Source organism: Drosophila mojavensis, unplaced genomic scaffold, assembly GCF_018153725.1.
Source record: "Drosophila mojavensis isolate 15081-1352.22 unplaced genomic scaffold, ASM1815372v1 contig_16, whole genome shotgun sequence".
NCBI classification, from domain to species: Eukaryota; Metazoa; Arthropoda; class Insecta; order Diptera; family Drosophilidae; genus Drosophila; species Drosophila mojavensis.
The window spans coordinates 3,340,480-3,364,062 of record NW_025318693.1 but is presented as its reverse complement, the minus strand read 5'-3'; the positions used below and the strand labels follow the sequence as shown (position 1 = coordinate 3,364,062).

The following is a 23,583-nucleotide window of genomic DNA, read 5'->3' as shown; positions in this document are numbered from 1 at the left end:
GTTGCTGCTGTTGCTTGTTGCTGTTGCTGTTGCTGTCAATCAAGACGTGCAACATTTTTAGCATAAACACAAAGTGACTTTCTTGTTGTTGTTGTTGTTGCTGCTGCTGCTGTTATTGTTGCTGCACAAGCTGGTGTTGTCAAACTTTGCTGTTGTTGCTGCTGTGTGTTGTCGTGTAATTGCTGTTACGCTTTGCCAAGTTATTAAGTGAGTTTGTTGCCGTTGATGCTTCTGCTTCTGCTTCTGCTTGAGCTTGTGCTTGTGCTTGTGTTGCTGCTGTTGCTGTTGCTGTTGCTGCTGCTTCTGTTGCTGTTGCAACATAATCTTCTGATTATGACAAGTTGCTTGAATTTTGCTGCTGTCTTAAGCGTAACGCAAATTACACTTGATAACTTTGCACAGAGTGTGCGAATGTGTGTGTGTGTGAGTGAGTCAACGTTGCCCACATTCAAGCTATTCCATGTTGAAAGGAAATTAATTTAAGCATTTGTGCGGAGTATGCTGCACGTGTACGCTGCCTGCTGCTTGTTGCACTTGAACCAGCTCATTTGCAACGGGCATCCATGGAATGCAACACTTTCTGGCAACTGTTGCGCCTCGTCGTCAAGTGGGACCCCATTACCGTAGTCAACTAATTACCGTTAATTATAAATTGAACGGGAAACGCACATAAATTTGTACAAATGACACACGCAAATGTCTCACCTGTCAAGCGTCAAATGCAACATATATATGACTTATTTCAATCAGTGTATACCCTGCATAGGCAAATGAGTTATTGAAATAGATTTGCCATGTTGGATTTAAGAGCATACAATATATAGATATTGTAAATAACAATAATTAGATACATTAATAGATATATGGATAGATAGATAGATATTGAAATAGATAGATATGTAGAAAGATAGATACAGATATAAATATACAGATATGTAGATAGATAGATAGATAGATGGATAGATATATGGATAGATAGAGAGATAGATACAGATATAGATATACAGATATGTAGATAGATAGATGGATAGATAGATGGATAGATAGATAGATAGATAGATAGATAGATACAGATATAGATATACAGATAGATAGGTAGAGAGATAGATATAAAGATAGATAGATAGATGGATAGATATATAGATAGATAGATGTAGAGATAGAAAGATATGTAGATGGATAGATATTGAGATAGATAGATATGTAGATAAATAGATCGATGTAAAGATAGATAGGTAGATAGATAAATATATAGATATAGATAAATATATAGATAGTTAGATCGATAGATAGAAAGATAGATACATAGATAGATAGATAGAGAGACTGATAGATATGAAGATAGATAGATAGATAGATAACAGCAGCAACTAGAGCCGCCTCAACAAATTCCAAGTGCATATAGGGTATGCTCAAGTGCCATCATAGCGACAGCTGACCTCGCTGCTGGCTGATGCGTGTAAGTTGAATGAAGATTTCAGCTGTCAGAGGTAGTAGCATTGAGGCTGAGATGCATATGGCTAATTGCACACTTTTTGCCATCAATTAACTAGGTGAATACGGTGCATGGAGCATTTGCATAAACACGTCCATGATATGTGGGCGTTGATAATTGATTACTCATTGTTCTGGTCATAGTCGTAAATGCAGGCATTTATGCATTGATGTGTTTATCATTTGAGCTCCATCAATCAATCTCTGCTTTAAATGCATTTTGTAAGGTTGTCATTAGGCGCAGGTTTGGCAGTTGTCTTAATTGCTCATTGGTCCTCAAGTTGTCAGCACTTGGCCAACTGTTAAATGAAATTTGCGTCTCATGCATATTTATGCGAAATGACTATAATTAAATATGCTAATTACAGCTGATTGTACGCAAATAATTGGTACAATCATTTGAAATTATAATTCCGAGAGCCAGCCCCGTAAACAACGGGCCAAATTGAGCCCTAATCCACGCCCCCGTCCTCCCCTCGCAAACAATAACAATAACTGCGACAGCGACAGCCCGTCCAGAAGGATAACACGCATTTTTAAGCTCACAATTTAGCATAAATTCAAATGAAATCCACAACAATGTTGCGTGGGGCCCCGTGACAACTGCTGCCGGGCAACTGTTGCCAATTTCAGTCGCAATAGCAGAGACAACAAATAACAACAAAAATAAAGTTACACAAAAAATACGAAAAAAATGTCGACAAGAATTAAATAAATTACAATGTCGCCTGCAAAGTTTTTGCTGGCAGCAAACAATTTGTGCAGCTGCCACATGCAGCCAAAAGGGGCGCACTCACTTACCCTGCCACATGGCTGACTAGCCATTTTTACCTGTCCTGTAGCTGCATAGAAAATGTTGTCTTCTACTATCTGCCAGCGGGTGGGTTACTGGGATGATCTGCATATTGTCCAGCAGCAAGAGCAGCAGCAGGAGTAGCAGCAGCATCAGCAGATGACACGAAAAACGTTGAGCCAACTAATTTCTTATAGCAAGCCAAGTGAATTAAAGTTTTAATAACTTGTGCTGACAAGCGCCTTCCTTCCGTTGGCCGCGCCAAGTACGCTGCCCGATGCACTATCAAAGTTAATTGAAAATCTGATGGCTAGTCATAAGCAAGCGTTAACTGGCAGCCTAATTGCAAAAGTGTATCAAAGCAAATTGCTAGCTACTATTGACAGCCGCTAAACGAAAAGCTGACAAACCAAAAAGAAGACCAAGAACCAAAAACAAACTCAAATTGCTGACATGAAGATGAAGATTAAATACCCTACTAGAAATGAAAGACATAAGAGAGGAGACAAAGTAAAGCTTAGAATATTAGTACTGAATTTATATATAAAATATTAAAATCTTACTTTAAAATGAAGGAATGATATTTTATTGGCAATATATCATATGGAGCATATCAAATATCGTTGACAAATCTGTAATGCTCTGGGGATGCATCAAAGATACAGCAAATTCAAGCACACTGAATACGTCAATTTTGACAAGAGCTTTTGCAATGCACACCTGTTGTGGACAGGTGAGGATGCCAGCATAAATATTCATTTAAAGCAAGTCCGTGGTGACAAAATGTAGCTAGCATAATTTATTGCCAAGCAAACAAAGAGCCGAAAAGAGGTTTTTAATTTAAGCTGGCACGCACACACACAGAGAGAGATAGAAGAAGAGAGTGAAATAGAGACAGAGAGAGAGATAGAGAAAATGAAAACAAAAGTCTGCTGGACAAATGTGTCGGAACGCTCAAGAGCTGTAAGAGTAGAAAAACATTTCATTAGTTCAATTAGCCAACAGAGCTACGAATACGGAGATGGCATTGGTCGTCCGGTGTCCAGTGGGTGGTGCTGGTGGTGTTGCTGGTGTCGGTGGGTGTCCAGTGGCAGCACTCTAAACGATGATTAGTGTCCTTTCCTCTTGTCACATGGCATACAAGACAAATTATAGTTTGCTTAGCCCCCGGCTGGACACTTAAATGCAAATTTATTACCAAACAGCGAAACAGAGAGTAAGCAAACGTAAACTGACGTTGCCAATGGCTTCTATTTACGGTCATTAGCACCACAGTGAACCCCAAAGCTAAAACTAGCTAGAGAGAGTTCAGTGTGCAGCTACTTAAAATTAAATATTCAAATATTCCATAGACAAAGCCTGAGCCATTCTCACTAAGAGTGCGACGTCTGTTAGTTTCACAATCGAAATTTGAAAGACTTTCGGAACCAACTAGCAATACAAAAATAAATAAATAAATTTCATTTAATGCATTTGTGACATTTATTATTGAATCACAAATTATTGCACTTAAAATATTTTTATTACCTGTGACTTTCCGATTGACACATGACCAATTATTCTAAATAAAACAGTAGATTATTTGTATCCTGCTAAACCAAAAATCTGTGTAAATTAAAAAAAAAAAAAAAAAAAAAAAAAAAGTGATCCCCTTGCCATTTTTGTATATGAATTCATTTTAGTAAGAAGATAAATTACGTTACATTACGTCAAAAAACCTTTTATAATTAGGAATTCATCATTAATGAATTTATAAAAAACCAAAAAAAAATCCTATAAAAAAACGAAAATAATTTTTAAATAAATTAAAATAATTTTTAAATTAGAAATATAATATGAAAATCGAAACGAATAACATAAATCAAGCTGGGAAAATTATTTGTCGAATAGTTCGTCAATATTTTCCATAGATGAAACCAATAATGGCTAATAAAAAGTATCAGCTATATACATGTATATCTAAATGTATAAGTAAATAGATTAGTATTTCGCAATCTTGTTTAAAGAGCAAACATATGTCCCTTCATTGATACACTCATCGCATCTACACAGACCTCCACACGGATTCCATTGAGATTCGCCCCGTTGGGAAATTAAAAAGTTGCTCCAGTCAATTGACTACGTGCCAGACATTTATTGTTGTTGCACATAATATTGTTAGAGCCGGAATGAACAATGTTTGTGCGTGGCTGTGGAGTGTGTTGCAAGTGGCCCGGGCAACGGTAAACGCGTTAATATGCCTAATATGCAAAACTGTGGGTGCCATAGTCTGGCCACTCAACGCCCTGGACTAACTAACCTAATTATTTGCGAAATGCGCGCAGTGCAGGGAGCAGGGGGTGCGCAAGTGGAGTACCACAATGCAAGCCCATTGTAGACCACAGCAGGTGGCAGGTGGCAGGTGGCAGGTGGCAGGTGGCAACTGGAGAGCAGTTCAGAGCTGATGGCCTGGAGGGCAGTTGCCAGTTGAAGAGAGGAAGGACACTGCAGAGCACGCGTAATGAAAACTTTGTTAAAGCAGAAGTGCAACTGCGGAAAGAAAAAAAAAAAAAAACTCAATATATATGTATCACAGGAAAAGCAAGCTGAAGAGCAACCCAGCCTGAACCCTACCTAGGGGTGGGAGGCGGAGAGAGTGAGAGTGTAAGGCGAGTAGCCTCCAATGGTGTCGAGTGCTGCTGTGCGGCATCCGGAGCATGGACGTGAACGTGGCGACAACGTGAAATTAGTTGTGCATGTCTGTAGCACAAAGCCGGGTATTACGAGAGCTGCAAAAAGAAACTCTGACCACCGAATTGCCATGATGAAGTGCTGCCAGCCAGACGGCCAGCCAGCCAGCCCTGGACGATGTTGATCAAATTAACAGCATGTGGTCGGTTTTGCTGGCCTCACTTTGCTGTAGCATACTTTTCAGCGGCCACGCGACTCACGCAAATTGCTAAGGCGCGTCGGCTGCCTAATTGTTGCTGCGAACACTGCTGCTGCCGCAGCAGGGCAGTGCACCAGGAGCAGCAGGAGAAGCAACAGCGGCAGGAGAACACAAAACAGTTGAGATTTTTCACAAACTTGAAGGACGCGTGACACTATTTCAAAGTCAGACTGCAAATAAATTACGAAATGCGGCAAGAGTTATTATAAATTACAGCCAAAAGGCAACAGAAATCAAGAGCATGGAATCTGAAGGTTTCTCCAAGCAATTGCCAACTGTGTGTGTGTGTGTGTGTGTGTGTGTGTGTGTGTGAGTGTGTGTGAGTGTTTGTGTGTGTGTTGCTTAAAGAAGGAAACGTAATTTCTAACCCCTTGGCAGCAGATTGAAATATTGGCATTTTAAGCCAACAAAAACAGAAGCCAGAGCAGCACAATTTAGCAGTGCGAATAATAAATACTCTGACTTCAAATTTGTATATATGCATATAAACAAAAGAAACATACAGAAGTGCATAGCCATACCGATTCATCACTGCTTATCTACCAACAATATATGTGTCTGACTCAAAGATATTCTGCAATGTATACTAAAGGGAAGGGTATCAAAGTCGTGCAGCAAAAATTTGTTTGTCGGTCTGCTTTGATAAATGATTTTGTGGTCGTTGCAGAGGCCAAGTGAATTTTAAGTCAGAGAATAGCCACATTTGGGGCGTGGCAGCAGCAATGACTTTTCTCATTACAAAGTCAGACGTGGACGTGGACGTGGACGTGGTCAAAGAGAAATCGAACAAAACTTGACTAAAAACCGCGCAACGCATTCAAAGGGCAACATGTGTAAGGGTCGCTCGGTTAGGGGAAAAACTACGCAACAAAACGAACCAGCACAAAACAGCTAACAAACAATTGTCCAATGCAATGAGGGAAAAATGGCAAAGACGATGAAATCATTTTAAAAAATACAAAAATAATGCCAAAACAAGAACAAATGCATTGGAAGAAGAACAAAACCAAACAAAGCAAAAAAAAGTGCTGAAACAGTTGCATGTTGGCAGAAGTTTGTGAACCGCATACTTCAACTTCAATTTGCTGACGACGCGTCGCGGGGAGGAGTTTGCCACGCTCGTATTTCATTACCCGAACTGGTATTAAGTGGCAAAGTTTTGTGTTTAACAACTTTTAGCAGCCGTGCGGCAAAAATGAAGAAGAAACCCCCAATGAAAGTTCCCGCTGCAAAAAGCACCAGCACAAATACAACTGAAAGCAACTACGAATCAAAAGTGCACAACTCAGAGTTACTATCTACGCCAAGGCGAGCATTCAAACTATCTGCCAGGCAGACATGGAAAATATACAGATGAAATACAAACAGCATTCTTAAGAAACTTTCAGAGCTGCTGCACGCTTCTACGTTGATTAAATTCATATTTTAGTTATAGCACTATCGATCCCAGTAATTGCAACTGAACAGATATATACGCCAAGATACTCCGATTTGTACATTTGCTGCAAGTACTGGGTATAAGTAGCTGGAGAAGAGCGCGACAATGGCAAACGAAACAGAAGTAACTTGCTGCCACTTGACTTAACTGCACTTGCCACCCAGTTTGAAGGGGCGTGCCAGGAGGCGTGGCTATTCGCCAAACGAAAGGCGACAGCCCTGCGCGCCCGAGTGAGCTGACAAACCCGATTGCCACGACACTAACTTGAAGAGGTGCGTGCCGGCCCCTGCGACTGTGTGTGGGCGACAACGGATAAAAACTTAAAGCACTTGATGGACCAAAAGTTATGCCCACACTGTGGCTGTAAGCTAAAACCTATCAAGAGCAACTTTGGCAGCCATTCCATGCGCATCTGATTGCCAAAATCTGCATCAATCGAGGAAGTTGGCCACCCCTCCCCCACCCACACCTCCAATTAGCCGCGTACTTTAATTAGCCGAACGCACCGGCAAATGCAGCGAGCGTCAAAAGTTTTATGCATTGTAATGAAATGCATACATTGCGAGCTGGCAACATTGTTGAATATGAAAAGGGGTAGCTGCTGCTGCTGCTACAGCGCTGCAAGTGCCCCATGAATCTAGTTTTGGCTTCTCATAATACTTACCAAGTGCCTTAAGTTTACTTTATAGCATCACTACTCTATGAAAGCCCTATAAGCGCTTTAGTACGGAAATTTCCGAATTTCCGACTTACCCTTCATTGCAAGTGCTCGAAACTAAATTGTTGCATTTTAAGCTTCTTTCACAGCTCTTTTGCTTTTTAACTTCCACTCGATTTAATTGAAATTAAAAATTTTTAAAAATATTAAGAGGATTTTTTTGTGTATATATATACGTATATATATATAGATAAAACAGCAAAATTTTTTATGAACTATTTTGCTTAACTTTTCGTAGTGTACTTTACTTCTATAGGGTAGTTTTTATTTTCATATCACTTTATATTTTTATAAACTTTAGCTCAGGAGCTCCTCTACTATATATATAGAGCTGCCTTTTGCAGTCTATTAAATGAATTTACATAAAATCATTTTGCACCTTTGAGCACTCTTAATGAGTTCAAGGCATCACAGTGCAGTTACCTGACAGTCCAATCTTTGCATTAGTGCATTTAATTTGCCAGAGCTGACATCAATTTGCCCATCGATTGGGACACACCCAGCTTAAGCTAACAAGACAATTACCATAATGACTCGGCTTAAGTCATAACAAATAAGCGAGCTTTGCTAGCTAGTGTAGTCGACGTACAGATATGCTCCATTTCATCAATTAATAAACATATATCAGAGAAATATAAAATCTATATATGAAAGTCCCTTACGATACCTGAAGAACATTTTATCATATCCAAAATCTGTCTATAGTGCATTTTATATCATGCAGTAGTCTAAGTAGTCTGGTCAAAAAGCTCATGAATAGCAAATTGCATTTTTATGGATATTACAGGGTATTAATTTTGATCAAGTTGTTGGCGTTTGCTGACTAGACTCTAATGTCCGACGGGTCACACCTTTTGTGGCTTGGCTTGATGGAAAGTAAAAAATGCAAAATCATGCATTAAACATGCAGCTCTGGCTCTTTGCTCTGTGTGGTGTGTCAGTGTGTGTATGTGTGCAAAGGTGAAAAAAAGGTAACAAAAACAAAGAGCACAGTTTTTCATACGTTTTGCGTCATGGCGGGCGCTTTAAGCCATATTGAGTCGGCAACTGCTGGTGTCCTTTGGCCTGCTTGGACGCTAGCCAACAGTTGAGGCGTTGCTGGCTGGGCAGTGCCACGCCCACAGCACGCCAAAGTATGCAACGCAATGTTGCACTTTGACTAAATTACATTTTCAATTTGTCAGTGGCCGAGTCAGAGGCGGAAACAGCCAGTCCAGGCAAATGGCCAAAATGCCAAAGAATAGAGAATCGAGCTGCAGAAGGAGAGGAAGGCGGAGACAGAGACGGGGTGCTGATGGAGATGGAGATGGCAGCAGTACGAGTATAATAAAATTTAAATATAAAAATAGATAGGGGCGGTCGCGAGGCGTGGCTGAGAGCGACCATCAATGGCAAATTAAGTAGCGTCTGGGCAAATGTGTTTTTGATATTTTCATTGGACTCGAGTTTTTTGGCGCATTATCTAGCGGATATTTGGATCTTGTGTCACGCATGTTGAATATTTCATGAGTAGCATAAATTTTTGGTTTATGCGATGCCCGCACTCTGACTCGAGCTCCCTCTCTCCCCCTCTCTCACTCTCTCTCTATCTCTCTTTGTGGTCCTTTTTTTGTATTTGGAGCTCTTTCGCTTATCGCAGCATCAGTTTTTTTAATAACTTTCCATTGTGGCTGTCAGCTTCAGGCACACACAATGGCCTGCCAAGACTCCCAACATGTCAACGACTCTCAGAGGTTTGGCGGCTGCTGCTGCTGCTTTATAATTTATGATCCTTGGCATCGACGACTCCTTCGTCATCGCGGCGCACACATGTCGCCAACCTTCGTATAATTTTTCAAGCTGCGCCAAAAGTGCATGAATATTAACTGCAAGTGTTTTTCGGCGTAACGGGATGTGAGCGCCCAAGACTTGCCGGCTACAATCTACAAACCCTCACCACAACTACTTGAGCCCCACTCCTACTGCATGTCATGTGACACTTTGAAATGTCAAACGCCCCAGCCAATCTCAAATGGGGCTTCCTGCTTACTTATGCATACATGTGGCTTAGTTTTGGCAGCGTTCTACATACTTGATGAAAATGTGCGCAAATTGTCGCTGATCTCTATTGGAAATGTGCGCGATGATGGCCCTGCAGACACGTCGCCTTTCAGTGTCAGCTGCTGCTGCGACCCCCAAAGCGTTGGCTAAACGGAATTAAGTGTGGAATCCAGGAACAGCAGCAGCAACAGCAGCAGCAGCAGGTAACAAAGCGCTCTCCATACGGATAATTTGCTTAAGCTCAGAAAGCAGAAAATAACATTTTGCGCTCAAGTTCAGGCGAACAATGGGGGACCTTTGGCCGTGGGTTTGGCCCTGCTTATCACATGGTCAAAGAGAGAGCTGACTGCCCAGCCAGTCCAACTGGACAGCTGCTGTCAGCTCTGGGCAGCTGTGCCGTTTAAATGTGAGTTTCCATTATCAAAAAAAGCAGAGACCAAGAAGAAAGGTTAATAAGAGAGCACAAAGAACGCAAGTAAGCCAGAAAAAAAACATGACTAATAGTTTGTACAGAAAGGCAAAACAAAAGCCAGACAGAGTGTCAGATGAAAGCTTAAGGGACAGCAAATGACACAAATAAAAACACACCCCAACTCACACACACACACACACACATACATGGCTGTCTGTTACGTGCTGTCAATTAGTTGGACATCATGCTGATAATAATAATAATAGCAATAATAATGATCGAGTGAGTCGGTAATGAATGAAATTTACAATTTGTATCCAGATGCCCGTTTAATGGGGCGTATGAATAATTTGTGAAAACACTCTTATATAACGAATTTCTATTTGAAATCGTAATTGAAGCCACCTTCTATAGATATAGGCAATAGTCAACACGGCAATGCATTTCAATTTCGAATTCATTAATTACCATTGGGCATGCCAGCAGCTGGCGCAAAAGCTCAATTTACAAACTTGATCTTTGATATCAATATAATAATAATTTGTGGTCGAAATGTAAATTCCCGCAAGCAAAAAGTAAATTGATAATTATTTGCTAAAACAAAAAAAAACTAAAGCCATTTCAAGCAATATAACACAGATGGTTTATACAGATATAGGTATTATTATACGTTTATGTATATGTATTTAAATTTATATTGACAGATTATTATATACATATTTATTGACATACATAGGTGGATGTTCATATTAAAGAGTCTCCAATCTTTAAAGGATTTCAACTCCAAAAAACTATTACCAAAAAAAAAAAAAAAAAAAAAAGAATCATACGTACTACTAAAAAACAAAACAAACATATACATATACTTACTTTGTTGCCCATAGCTATTTATATCTTTAAAAAGCTACTAATTAAAAATACTAAATAATTTTATTTTGACTTAGGATTATTATTATTTTACATACAAGATTATTGTAGGATTTATTATCTTAAGAATAAGCCATCCACTAAGCTCAACCAGAATATTATTAATAATTAACTAAATCATTAATATTCGAAGCAAAAATCGCGGTAAGAGCAGCAAAATCCTCTCAAAGATTATCTAACAAAATATTGCAAAGGTTATATCAGTCAGCTCGGCATACATTTCAAGGGCACAACTATAAGTTCTACATGCTGCGATACGGTTAGAATATACACTGCCAGGCCATAAAGCGTATTTAGAGCATATAAGTTGAGCTAAGCAATTGCAAGACCGTAAATTTTTTGGCTATTCTGCTCAAGCGGATCAACAGTTGGCTGCGACTCCGACTCCGACTCCGACTCTGACTCTGGCTTTGGCTTTGGCTATGGCTTTAGCTATGGCTTTGGTCTTTTTTCGAGTACATGTGGAAAAATACAAAGTTGCAAAACAAATCGCATATAAGCTGCGCACTTTGTGGCCCACTACCAACTTGTCGCCGCTAAGACCACACCTACACGCTTAGGTGTGGGAAGACAGTAAGGCACCAGTGTGTGTCTGGCTGTCTGGCTGGCTTGGTGAATACAAATGTGAGCAGTGCAGGCAAAAAAAGGACACAGTCCATAAATTTTGTAGCGCACAACATTTTGCATTGTTTTAACTCATTTGCCCTGGCGCCAACGCCACAGACACACACAAACATACACACACACACACAGACACACACATGCTCACCCGGAGATTGTCCCTTATTTTTTGGCGTAGGGTATTGGCTTGTTGCATGAACAACGAGGAAGCAACCGCAGACGCAACCCACGCGTACCACGCGCCTGCGGATATGCAACAATGTGGCCAAAGTTTCAACGTTGACGGTGTTGGCATTATGTGCACCGAGCGTGACTAATATGCACATGTTCAACTATGCTGGAAAACGTTTTGACAACAGCCCGCAAAAACACGTACACCACGCACTCATCGCACCCCTCACCCCCTTGCCGCCTTGCCCCTTGCGCGCAATGGCCGCCCTTTGCTGGCGCTGAAAAGTTATTTTGACCAACTTGGTATTTGATTTTTGCATTACGGTTCTTCTATCTCTGCAGCAGCAACATGGCCAAGGATTTGAGCACTCTCGGCTGGGATTACTTCATGTTTGTGGCTTTCATAGCGCTCACCGTCTTGGGGCCACTCTGGACACGCATCTTCGGCAAGAGCAAGCAGCGCAGCAAGGCGGATTATGTGTTCGCCACGGGCGGCGTGTCCCTAGTGGCTGTCATGATATCCATAGCGCGTGGCACACTCGGCGTACGATCGGTCTTGGGTAAGTGTGGAGCCACCAACCACCAACCACCAACCACCAATCCCCATTCACCTCAACTAAAGATCGCATTTCCATTTACCAGGCTACCCCAGCGAGCTGTACTACCGCGGCTCGGCCATGTGGGAGATAATATACGGCATGATGAGCGCCTATCCAATCGTCTGCTTCATGTTTGTGCCCGTCTACTTCAATCTCGGCATCACATCTGTCTACCAGTACATCGATCTAAGGTGAGTCCCCCAAAATAACTAAACAGAGTAATGACAGCATTTAATTAACACAAAGTGGGAACATGAAGATTCTTATTTTAACATTCAATTTAATTTCATAAATGCTGGGCCTCACCCTCTGCAAATGATTTTATTCTTCATTAATGAACGACAGAAAGAATGACTCTAAACAGAACAGCATGGCCCGAGACAAGAACAGGCTGTTGTTCAGCTAAATAAATATGAATACCATTTTCAAAAAAAAAAAAAAAAAAAAAAAAAAATCAGGCAATAATGACAAAACGGCGCAGTGAACAGCAAAAACAAAGCAAAGTGCAAAACAAGGCAAGCCAAGCAATCTGTATATATTTGTCCTTGTTCAGCCAGGACTCCCTGCCAGCGCAGGACGGCCAACTTCCAACTACGCGTAACTGTCACAAGTTGTCGCCGGTCGGCGTCCGCTCGTCGTCTGCTCGTCTTATCGCCCGAGCAGCCTAATTGTTTTTTAAGATTGAAATTAGTAAACTAATTTGTTATCAAATGTTTGCAGTTTCGACAACAAAATTCAATTAATTGCCAAAACTGACAAACGCTACGCACTCAGCTCGAGGCGAAACACAGGCTTCGCAGGCAGCCGCTCGGCCAGCTCCAAATTTGATTCAGCAGCATAATTTGATTCAAATTTAATTGGCAAGCGGCACGAAATCTGTAAGAAATTGAGAAATTATTTAAATGTTGCGCAAGCTGCCAATGATTGATATCAAATTTAGACTTACCTAAATGTCGCTCTCTCACTAATACCCGACATTAAATAGACGTACAATATATTAACGCACGAATTTGTGTATTTATACATGACTAAACAGTGAAGACTTAGTTGAATAATTATTATTGAAAAGGAGTCAATTTTGTCATATTTTGCAATGCTTGAAATTATGTTGCAATTATTAAATTATTTATTTTTCAAGCATTTCTACATACATATATTCAATTATTAAATACTTGAAAACATTTAAAGACTATTTCTGCATAGGTTTTTGTTTTATTTTTTTTTTTATACCCTAAACCCATTGAAAATGGGAAATCAAGGTATAATGGTTTTGTGAAAAGTATGTAACAGGCAGAAGGAATCAACGCAGACCCCATAAACTATATATATTCTTGATCAGGGCGATGAGCTGAGTCGATATAGCCCTGTCTGTCCGTCGCTATGAGTGCGCCGATCTTAGAAGATATAAGAACTAGGGAGCTGAAATTTTGCATGCATTATCGTGTATACCTTACGAGCTTATCATATTATTCGATAACTTATTCGATATTTTTTTATCGAAGATAATCGATAAATTGATTAGCAGAACGTGTGTTTTTGTATGTGGGTACAATAGAAGTGCAAAATGATTAGCATATCAGCTGGCAGAGTGCAGGGTATCTCCTAGTCGAGCAGTCGCGACTAAAACACTCTTCTTTGTTTTGTTTAAAATTAATTATAACATGAATTCGACATTCCTTTTAGTTTATTTAAACTGCATTTTTTTTAATTTAACTTTTTTTTTTATACAAATTTTATTCTGTATTTCCAAATTAGATTTTGTAAAATTTTTACAACTGCCTTTAACAAATATAAAATGATTTTTATTTTCTATTTTAAATAAACAGTTTTCTATTACCCCAACTACAACTATATGTGCCTTGCAGAAATATTTGTTTTTGACAGAACTCTAACGCAGCTCTCTAGCAATCTTTGCCCGTATTAAAGTCAATCCAGGGCCGCATTCCACACTAAGGAGTAAAATTCGTAGTCTGAGCAAATAGCTACATCAGCCACTTTCAAAATAGTACTATTACAGAATTAACTAGCTCTCAGTTTGAATGGGTTGCAATACTGTGCGGAGCGCTTCAGCTAATTAAATGCTGGAACTAGTTCCAGTTGTTGCCTTCAATTCAGGCCAGCCATTGGGGCCATCAATCTTGGTTAGTGGCATTCTGTTTGACTACGATTAGTCTCATGCTCCATGTAGACATGCGAGACACATGGTGAATTTCATGTGCGATTTAGTTTGATGACAGCCAAATGACATTCAGAACAACCCCAAAAGGGCTGTTTTGGGGGGTGTGGGGCAGGAAGTTGAGAGTTGGGTGTTGGGGCCTGCGAATGATAGACAAGATGTTGCCGGGGCAACAAAAAGTTGTTACAAATTTGAAGGCTCATTGTCGCTTGTCAGCGCAACTGGCGCTACGCGACATGTTTATGCATACAACATCATCAAAATTGGCAAGAGGAGAGCGGGAGACCAAGTCGCTTTCAGCGCTCCCACCCCCCCGCTTAAGCCCTTCAAGTAAGATATGAAGCGTACCAGGCAGAGACAATGACAAACATGTGAGCCGAGCCGAGACAATGACATTGACGACTTACTATGATAATGCAAATTAAAGAGCCAGGCCAAACATCAGCAAAATGATGAATTTCAAAATACTCTACTATGTGGAATGCCCTGTAAAAAGCAAATTCAACTCTACTGCAAGGACATGCATAAAAATTAATTAAATTAATATATGGAGAGTTTGTTCGTATTGTTGATGCGAAACAAACTTGTTAGGCATACGGATTAGGAATATCCAGTCAAAGATTAAGCCTTCAAGCGCTTAGGGTATAATAAACCAGAAGCCAACTGAATTCATAATAAAACCAACAGAGAAAAGAATACAAAGCACCCTCAAAGCGGCCCAGACGGAGCTGCCACACTTGTGCTTGCTGTTGACAAATTGTATGACAATTCGTTTGTGTCATAATGTTTATAAATAGCGCGTGTTGTTGCCGTCAGCCCAACAGCCCAGCAGCCCATTCAGCTTTGACAGTCACCCAGTCAGTCAGTCAAACAGTCAGTCAGTCACCCAGTCACCCAGTCAGTCAGTCAAGCAGTCTAAAGCCAAAAAACTTGCAAAAACAAAAAACATAGCCCGGCTGGAAACTGCGTTGGTTACAATTCCATGCATTATTTAGGCTGTCATAGAAGGAGAATTTATAGCATTTCTATGGGTCTTTTAAGTGTGGCTTTAAACAATGCTTTTTTACAGGCGAAATAAAAAGAATTTTATTAAAGCCTTATTAATACTTTTTCGGCTGTAGGATTTCATACCTGAGCTGAGTATAAAAGTTGTTGCTTCAAGAAATTCTATTTGGTTTATTATATGCTCAAATTTCCTGCTGGGTAGAAACTCAGTAAAACACTCACACGCACACATACGCAGCCCACACCCCACACCCCGCACTCACACTCACGCTCTGCCTTTGCCTTTGCCGACTTGTCAGCAGTACGTCGCAAGTGACATCTGCCACTCAGCACATGGCCTTTGCCTCTTGTCTTGAGTTCGAGTCTTACGAGTATTTGCTGGCCGAGATTTGTAGCCGACTTTTGTTTTCGTTTTTGCCATTGCGCCCTCGCCCCGAGTTCAATGGTCAAGTCCAACGGCGCCCTTAGAGACAGTCGAGCTCTTGACTCGACCGCGCCAGCATCTGCCAAAAATGTGGAAATGGAGCTTCAAGTGAATGCAGAACAATTACTACACACACACACGCACACACACATGGAGAGCGGTGGGCGAGTCTGACAAGTATATAAATTGATTTGAGTCTTGTTTTGGCCGTGGTTCAATGAGACACTTGTTAGCACTTAGAGTGGAGCACAGCCAACCACAGCGGTGCGCTCGCTCGTAAGTGCATTTGAATTCAGCTTGAATATTTACGATGTGTATCACAAGGGCCCGGCCGGAGTGCCCGGGCACATGTCAAACATCAAAGGGATGCCCTAACTGCCACTACTAAAAAAAAAAAAAAAAAAAAAAAAAAAACAGAACAAAAATCGCCAAATAAAAAACAAATTCTGGGCCCACATGCACGCATACATGTATAAAGACATTTGCCGGTGGGATGTCAGCGGCTAAGTGGCGACATGATTTGCAATTCAAAGGCAACAAGGCTGTGGCAGGTGAGGCGGGATTTGGCTTTTTAGCCGAGGCACTCGCACAACACACGCCCGATTATGTTTATTCATGTGGCGCATTTAATCCAATCAAGTGGGAGGCAATTCCAGTTGGCAACTGATTCTCATTTGATTATGAAATTAGCTCGACGCACAGTCACCCAAAAGCCGCGATTATACTCCATTCCCAGCTGACCACATTAAATTTTGCAGCCCTAATTTATGCCGCCGTCCGTGCTGACTGAGCGGACTCAAGCGCTGCCCGCAATGATAAATGATGCGCCGGGGCTTAAGCGAATTGTCAAAGCGTCCGGCTCTTCTGGCTACTCGAGGCTTAAGTGGTTCCCCTAGCCAATGCAGCACAATACTAACGCGAACAAAGAGCCCCATTGCAGTAAGAGGGACAGACAGACAAAGAGAGTGAGAGAGAGAGAGAGAGAGGGAGAGAGAGAGAGCAGGCATTGCTAGCTGGGCGTTGCATTATTGTGCTTTGCCTGCCCGCTGGCAGAGCTGCATCAATTATTGCATACTTTGCGGCGCTTACATTTAATTCAAAGTTATTAAGTGCCGTTCGCGACCCTAAATCGACTTTCTGCAGTGCCATTCAAGGGAGCAATGGCAGAGCAGAGACTGGGCGCAGATAGATATAAGCTGGCAGGCAAATCAATTAAATTCTATAGAACAAAGGCGTCCGTCCCACTGTGCCAAACAGCGCTCAATCAACGGACATGAGGCAGTCAGACGGGCAGACAGGCGGCCTCGGGTCATCACTCACACAACTAGAGCAAAAAGAAGCAATCGAGCAAATAGAAAACGAGAGAGACGAAGCAACAAAGAGAGAAAGAGAGAGAGAGAGGTATAGATGCACACAGCACTTATTGTGATGAACACGATGTTAACAGGCTAAATGAAAAACAATTGTTACAAGCCAAACACAAAAAAAAAATAAAAAGAAAGAGACAGAGAGGCGAGTGAAAGAGAGACCGAAACAATAATTCCCATAAATCATATTAAATTGACATATCAGGCAAAAATTGACCGCAAGCGAGCTATGAGAGATGTCCTGCTCGCCTACCAAAAACTACAGCATGACGATGCCCACAATATGCTGTATGTGTGTGTGTGTGTGCGGGTGTGTGTTGGTATTTGTGTGTGTTTTCATGTTTGCCACAATAAACATTTCTTTATCAATTTCCGTTATACATGCGACAGCCATGATGAACGCCATGTGCAAATGCCTAAACAAATGTTTGCCTAGCTTATGCTCCCATTCTATCATCTCCCTCTCTCTTTCCCTCTCTCTCTCTCTCTCTCTCACACACTCTCTCTGCATCTCTCATCGCTGTCTCAATCCACGATTTCTGTTTCTTTGCAATTCTCACGCCCGTGCAATTTGTTTGTGGTCACAGCACCATCTCCTCTCAATCTCATGCCAAGCGCCATGCCAATTGGCCCGCTCGATTGCCATAGTTAATGGGCTTTTAATAAAGCCGCGGTGGCACTTGCATTATGCTCAGGCTATCTTTATGATAATGAGCACACTATTTACATTCCCCGGCTTAACTTAACTCACACACCCACACTCACACACACTCACCCACACACACTCACACACACGCTGTTTGCGTTCCTTATCTGGGTCAGCTCTTTCATAATTAAAATATAACGCATACGACATGTTGTACATGTTGTCAAGCACGTAAGCCGCTTAAGCCCTGGCGAACTGGGAGTGAACAAACGCGGTTAATATGCACTTAAGCGCGCTAAATGCTCAAACAAATACGCAGAGCTGCAGACCAATTGGTTTGTGGGCGTGCCGATTGATATTTGCCCCATTGACTGACGTCCATCGAACGCAAACGCAAATAAATGCAGAATTAAATTTCTTTCCTTTGAATCATTCATTAAATGCATCGCTCGATGCAGTCGAGCACTCGAGCAGCTGGGTGCCCGATCATTCAGGATTACACAAGTGCTACACTAAACAGCTTTAACATGCAAATTAGCCAGAGCTCGTTGACAATATGCACTGCTTAATGTGTGTTTGCAGTTGGCAATTAATCATTGCATGTGCCATCAATAAGGCCAAATAGCACGCATACCAACACTGGATTATGCAGTTGGCTTAATCACACAGCACACACACACAACTGCACGCCATGTGTGTGCGTGTATGTGTGCTACTTGGAGCCCATATGTGAGGTAGGCATGGCATAAGTGCTTATTTAAGCCTCAACTGACACACACACAAAGACACACAAATGGCTTAGCACTTAGCTAGAAATGAATTGGCTTCTCAAATATTTAAATAATAAGTAGGTATGACTGTATATGTGTGCATAACACCATTATTATTGATATTAATTATAAGGGCTAGCAATCATTCAATTGTAATCTATTTTCGATTTTAATATTCTAAGAATTTAGCAGGCATAAGCAGGCCCCACCGACCCCACAAAGCACTTACATATAAACATTCTTGATAAGCTTTTGATAGCTCTTGAGCATTGCTAGCATACCCATAGTTATGCATGTCTGTTCGTCTGTTGATTTCGTAACCTTAAAGAGCTTGAGGATATTTGGTTTGGCTTTCACACATTTTATTTTAATTTAAATATATATTTTTAATCTAGTATTTATTATCTAATATATTATCTAACTTAATAATTAAATTAAAAAAAAAAATAAAAATAAATAAATAAAAGTACTAATTTTCAAGGCTTAAATGTGACTTAGATACGCATTTTAGTGTAGCTCTTTATGTGTATGTGTGCATTGCTCCTCTGCTCCACTTGAGGTCAAAGTATCTCCTAGTCGGATACTGCCCACTAGGGCTCTCTTGTTATTTATCACAACTTGTTTGTTAATAAATGATGCAAAAATTGCAAATTTATATGGCAGCTCAAACAGCACTCAACACTTAAGCAATTTACAGCTTTATGGCAAGCGGCTCTTGTGTAGGACAGTGTTGCACTTTTAAGCTGTGCAAATAAAAACAAATTGAGTTGCAACTCCAGTGCACATGCCAAACGAAACTTCTATTAAAATGCAAATTCTCTAAAAACAAGAATTTATATAAATATGCTTTCATATGAATATTTATTGTATGATATTTTTGCAACTCGAAAAACATGAATGAAACTCAATGTATTCAGTTTATTTTTTGACTTATTTTTTTTATTTTTGTCTTTTTGAATTTACTAATAGTCGGATATGAAATACGTGTCATAATCTCTCTCTCTCTCTCTCTCTCTCTCTCTCTCTCTCTCTCTCTCTCTCTCTATTTAAATATATATTTTTATGTATTATTCAACAGTAATGCGAATATTTTTAAAATACATCAGCTCAAGCTCTAGCTGCAAAGAAGGATCCTAACTAAAGTCCCTTATCTCAGACCTTCATTTGCAGCACTGTAAATCTATAGATTATAGCCTCTCAGCTATATCCTATTTTTTGCAGTAATAATAGCATAGTTTCTACGGTAATCAGGTCGTGCATTCAACAGCCCCGCTGGGGCCAGTCATAAATGTCTAGAGTGGGGCCGTAGTCATAATGGGGACATCAACAAGTTCATTACGCGTGCCACAGGCGCGCGCATACGGAGCGATCGTTAGGTGGCTGTAACTGGATGCCTCCTTGGGTGGGTCACTTGGCGCCTTGTCGCGCGCTTTACGTCAAATTAACACACACCCACACACATACATCCATATACACGTATATATAATTTTATAACCATGTGCCTTGGCTGCATCATAAAAAGCCGACACAACTATAAAAACAATCAAAACGAGTTACGAACTCGCCAATTTTGTTGCGACTCAGCCTCTTTTTGGGCGTGTCGTAAATTTTGCGGCATTGCTGAAACTTGAGCTGCAGCAGTGGCAGCGGCAGCAGCCACGCCCACTTATTGTGAGCGCCCTCATTTTACAGCTGCAGTAAATCATAAAGCAACAACAAAAACAAAACTGCGATGGCGAAGTGAACGCACACATAAAAAAGGCCAAGCCCATTAAAACTTTAATAAACGCAGCTAATAAAAGTAAATAAATGAGAGGCCAGGCATTGAGCCACTTCCTATCCCTCATTCACTCTCAGTTCCTGTTCCCGTTACCGTTACCGTTCCATTTTGCCGTTGGCTGTTTTCTGTTTTCCTGTGTTCTGCGGCTTAATTAATGCTGTAAATCGAGCTACCAGCTACCTGTTAAGCAGCGTCTACTCACCTGTCGCAAAACCGTTTGGCTGCTCAATTTCAGATTCAAGAGTCGCACCGTTCGCTGTCTCGCCTCGGCCACGTACATTGTGCGGCAAATCTGTAATCTGGGCATCACCGTATACACGCCCAGTGTGGCGCTATCGGCGGTCATTGGCATACCCTACTGGGCCTCCATAATGGGCATGTCGGCCATCTGCATATTCTTCACCATTCTGGTAAGTAGCTGAGAGGTCTTAGTAAAGCTGTGATATCCTTCAGGTCTTGTTTTTTTTTCCTCCAATTTTTTCGTCATCTAGGGTGGCCTTAAAGCAGCCATCAATGCTGACGTCATCCAGACTCTCACCATATTGGTCGTCACAGTGGCGGTCTGCATACAGGGCACAATCTCTAGCGGCGGCCCCAAAAAGGTTTACCAGCTGAACCGCGATAATGGTAAGCAATCAGTTTCTCTTTTAGGATACTCTGGCTGCTCCGATTGATCATGGCAGCTTATTAGCGTCGCCTGTCAAACTGCATGCGCGTGTGTGTGACTGTGTGTGTGTGTCTGTATGTGTATGTGTCTGTGGCAGTTTCATATTTATGCTGACGAATGATGACTATTAAAATGGCATCCATTTTACGTTGCGTCGGCTCATTATGCACATAAATGATGATGATAAAAACGGCATATAAAACAGAAGCAGCAGCAGCAGCAGCAGCAGCTTACAATGTGGATGCGTGACGACTGTAATAAATGTGTGACGGCAGAGCGTTTGTCACTTCAGTTAGAATCGTTTGCTGTCGTTCTAACAATTGCTAAGCGCTTTGGGAATCGAAGCACATGGCCAGCCATAGAAAACCGCACACACGCACACACATACATATGTATGTAATAGTTTACATGCATATATATTTACATATATGTATCTTCGATGCAATGCAAATGCACTGAACACACACAAACGACGGTTTTTTCTTTTCTTTTCTTTTCTATTGTTGCCATAGAAATAAATATTTTGCAAGCCATGCAACTACTTTATGCTTAATGCGCATTTCATCTTATGCTCTGTTTTTCCTTCTCCTTATGCCATAGGCCGCTTAAACTTCTGGAATTTCACCGGGGACGTAACAGTGCGCGTCGATACCACCTCCGCCTGGCTGGGTCAATTGTTTATGTCACTCTCACAGATCGGCTGTCAGCAAAACTTTATGCAGCGCTATGTCAGTCTCAAGTCTCTCAAGGAAGTGCGAAGGTTAGTATAAATCAAAATAAATAATTAAATATTTATTACATTAAAATTCACAAAAACAAAGGAATATTGCGACCATAAGAGAGCTACAAAAGATTATCATATATTATATATATTTCAACTTCATTTCATTTTTAGAGTCATGCTGAGCAACGTGCCCGTTGTTTTTATATTCTTTGCGCTCTCCTGGATTTCTGGCATGGTCATATATTCCACATACATCAGCTGCGATCCCTATGCCGAGGGCTACATTAAGAAACCCGATGAGATTTTACCCTTTTTCGTTGAGGATCAACTCGGCTATCTGCCCGGCTTTGTGGGCATCTTTATGGCTACCCTATTCAACGGCGCACTCTGGTAAGTCATTGATAGACTACAATAAGCGTGCTTTAGCTAATAATTCTTAAATATTTCTCTAGCATGATGGTATCGAATCTGAACTCTCTTGCCACAGTTTGCTGGGAGGATTTCGTATCACAGCTCCCGCGATTCAAGGGACTCGGCGACAAGCAACAATTGAGAATAATCAAAATAGTGACGGTTATATGTGGTCTGATTATCATGTGCGTCGCCTTCGGAGTGGGCCTGCTCTCCGGCGTCATCGAGTCCTCGCTGTTGGTCTTCTCGGCCACCTCGGGCCCGCTGCTCGGTTGCTTCATCTTGGCCATGATGGTGCCTGTGGCCAACTGGAAGGGCACATCCGCTGGCATGATAACTGCATGCGCATTCGTCCTATGGATAATTGGCGGCAGCATGACTATAGACAAGCCCTCCACCATGCTGCCCACTTCCACAGATGTAAGAGTGCAGAGATCTCTATGATAGGCATTCATAATTCAATTGAGAATTTTTTATTTTCTAGGGCTGCTCCAACTCGACCTTTGCAAGTTCGATTGTTAAGCCCAGCAGTGGACTAGATGAACTACCCTGGCTACTGAAGCACACACCAGTCGATGGTTACAATCAGACCTTCATTGATCCAACGCCCAGAATTGCACACGAGCGGTATGTTGATAGACAGATAGATATATAGATTCACAAATCTAGATGACTTAATCTTGTTTTGGTTTTAGAAATGCCATGGAGACATTCTATTCGATCAGCTTTATGTACTACAGCTTGATTGGAACTGCCCTAACGGTACTCATTGGCACACTAATCAGCTGCCTGACCCAGAACTCGGATGATGAATACGATGCCAAGCTGCTGCACCCGATCATTTTCCGTTGCTACGAGCGCCTGAATGTGCCCAAGCCGTACTACATTAAGCACGAGGAGGAATCTGGGCTGAATAGACACAGCAGCAGCAACTCCTCAGCGACCACCAATTGCAAGGAGGAGAAGGTCAATCACGCCTTCGATGCCAACGAGTCACATGGAAAAAATAAGACGAATCCCATAGCTGTAATTTTTACCAACTCCACATCAAATGAGGAGCAGCGCAACTCCATCTGCAATGTGAGCAGAATTCAGTTGGATACAGTTCCTTCCGGCGAGACGGGAGTTTATCGGCAGCTTGGCTCAAAGACGACGTTCTGAGATTTACTAAAACCCTCCGGAAATACACATATAGATATATATAAATGAAAATGTAGTCGATATACATAGTCCATAATTTGTAAGTTAAGTCAAAACGTAGAATAATTGATGAGGGGAATTACTCATGCACCATCTGTGCAGAATGTCGATAAAGATGCTGTGATTATTGTACAAGAGTATAGATTTGCGCATCTGCAATATCTTTGAGAGATATTCCATGGATGCGTAATGTAGCAAACCAATTTATGTCTATGTACTTATGTATGTGTAAGCAAGTGTAAAAAAAAAAAAAAAAAAAATAAATAAAAAA

The 23,583-nt window shown here is 41.2% G+C and overlaps 1 protein-coding gene across 4 annotated transcripts in view; it reads left to right on the top strand.

Moving 5' to 3' along the window:
- The window catches only part of LOC6573568 (sodium-coupled monocarboxylate transporter 1), a 44,546-nt gene extending 21,031 nt beyond the window's left edge, over positions 1-23,515 (top strand). For all 4 annotated transcript variants that reach the window (XM_015166985.3, XM_015166984.3, XM_015166987.3 and 1 more), the window contains 9 exons: positions 11,886-12,103; positions 12,186-12,333; positions 20,546-20,720; positions 20,802-20,937; positions 21,578-21,737; positions 21,873-22,091; positions 22,154-22,532; positions 22,597-22,739; positions 22,808-23,515. In XM_015166985.3, the coding sequence (XP_015022471.1) occupies positions 11,893-12,103; positions 12,186-12,333; positions 20,546-20,720; positions 20,802-20,937; positions 21,578-21,737; positions 21,873-22,091; positions 22,154-22,532; positions 22,597-22,739; positions 22,808-23,273 (2,037 nt within the window). In that variant the 5' untranslated portion in view covers positions 11,886-11,892 and the 3' untranslated portion in view covers positions 23,274-23,515. The remainder of the gene's footprint in view (positions 1-11,885; positions 12,104-12,185; positions 12,334-20,545; positions 20,721-20,801; positions 20,938-21,577; positions 21,738-21,872; positions 22,092-22,153; positions 22,533-22,596; positions 22,740-22,807) is intronic.
- Positions 23,516-23,583: the final 68 nt, after the last annotated feature.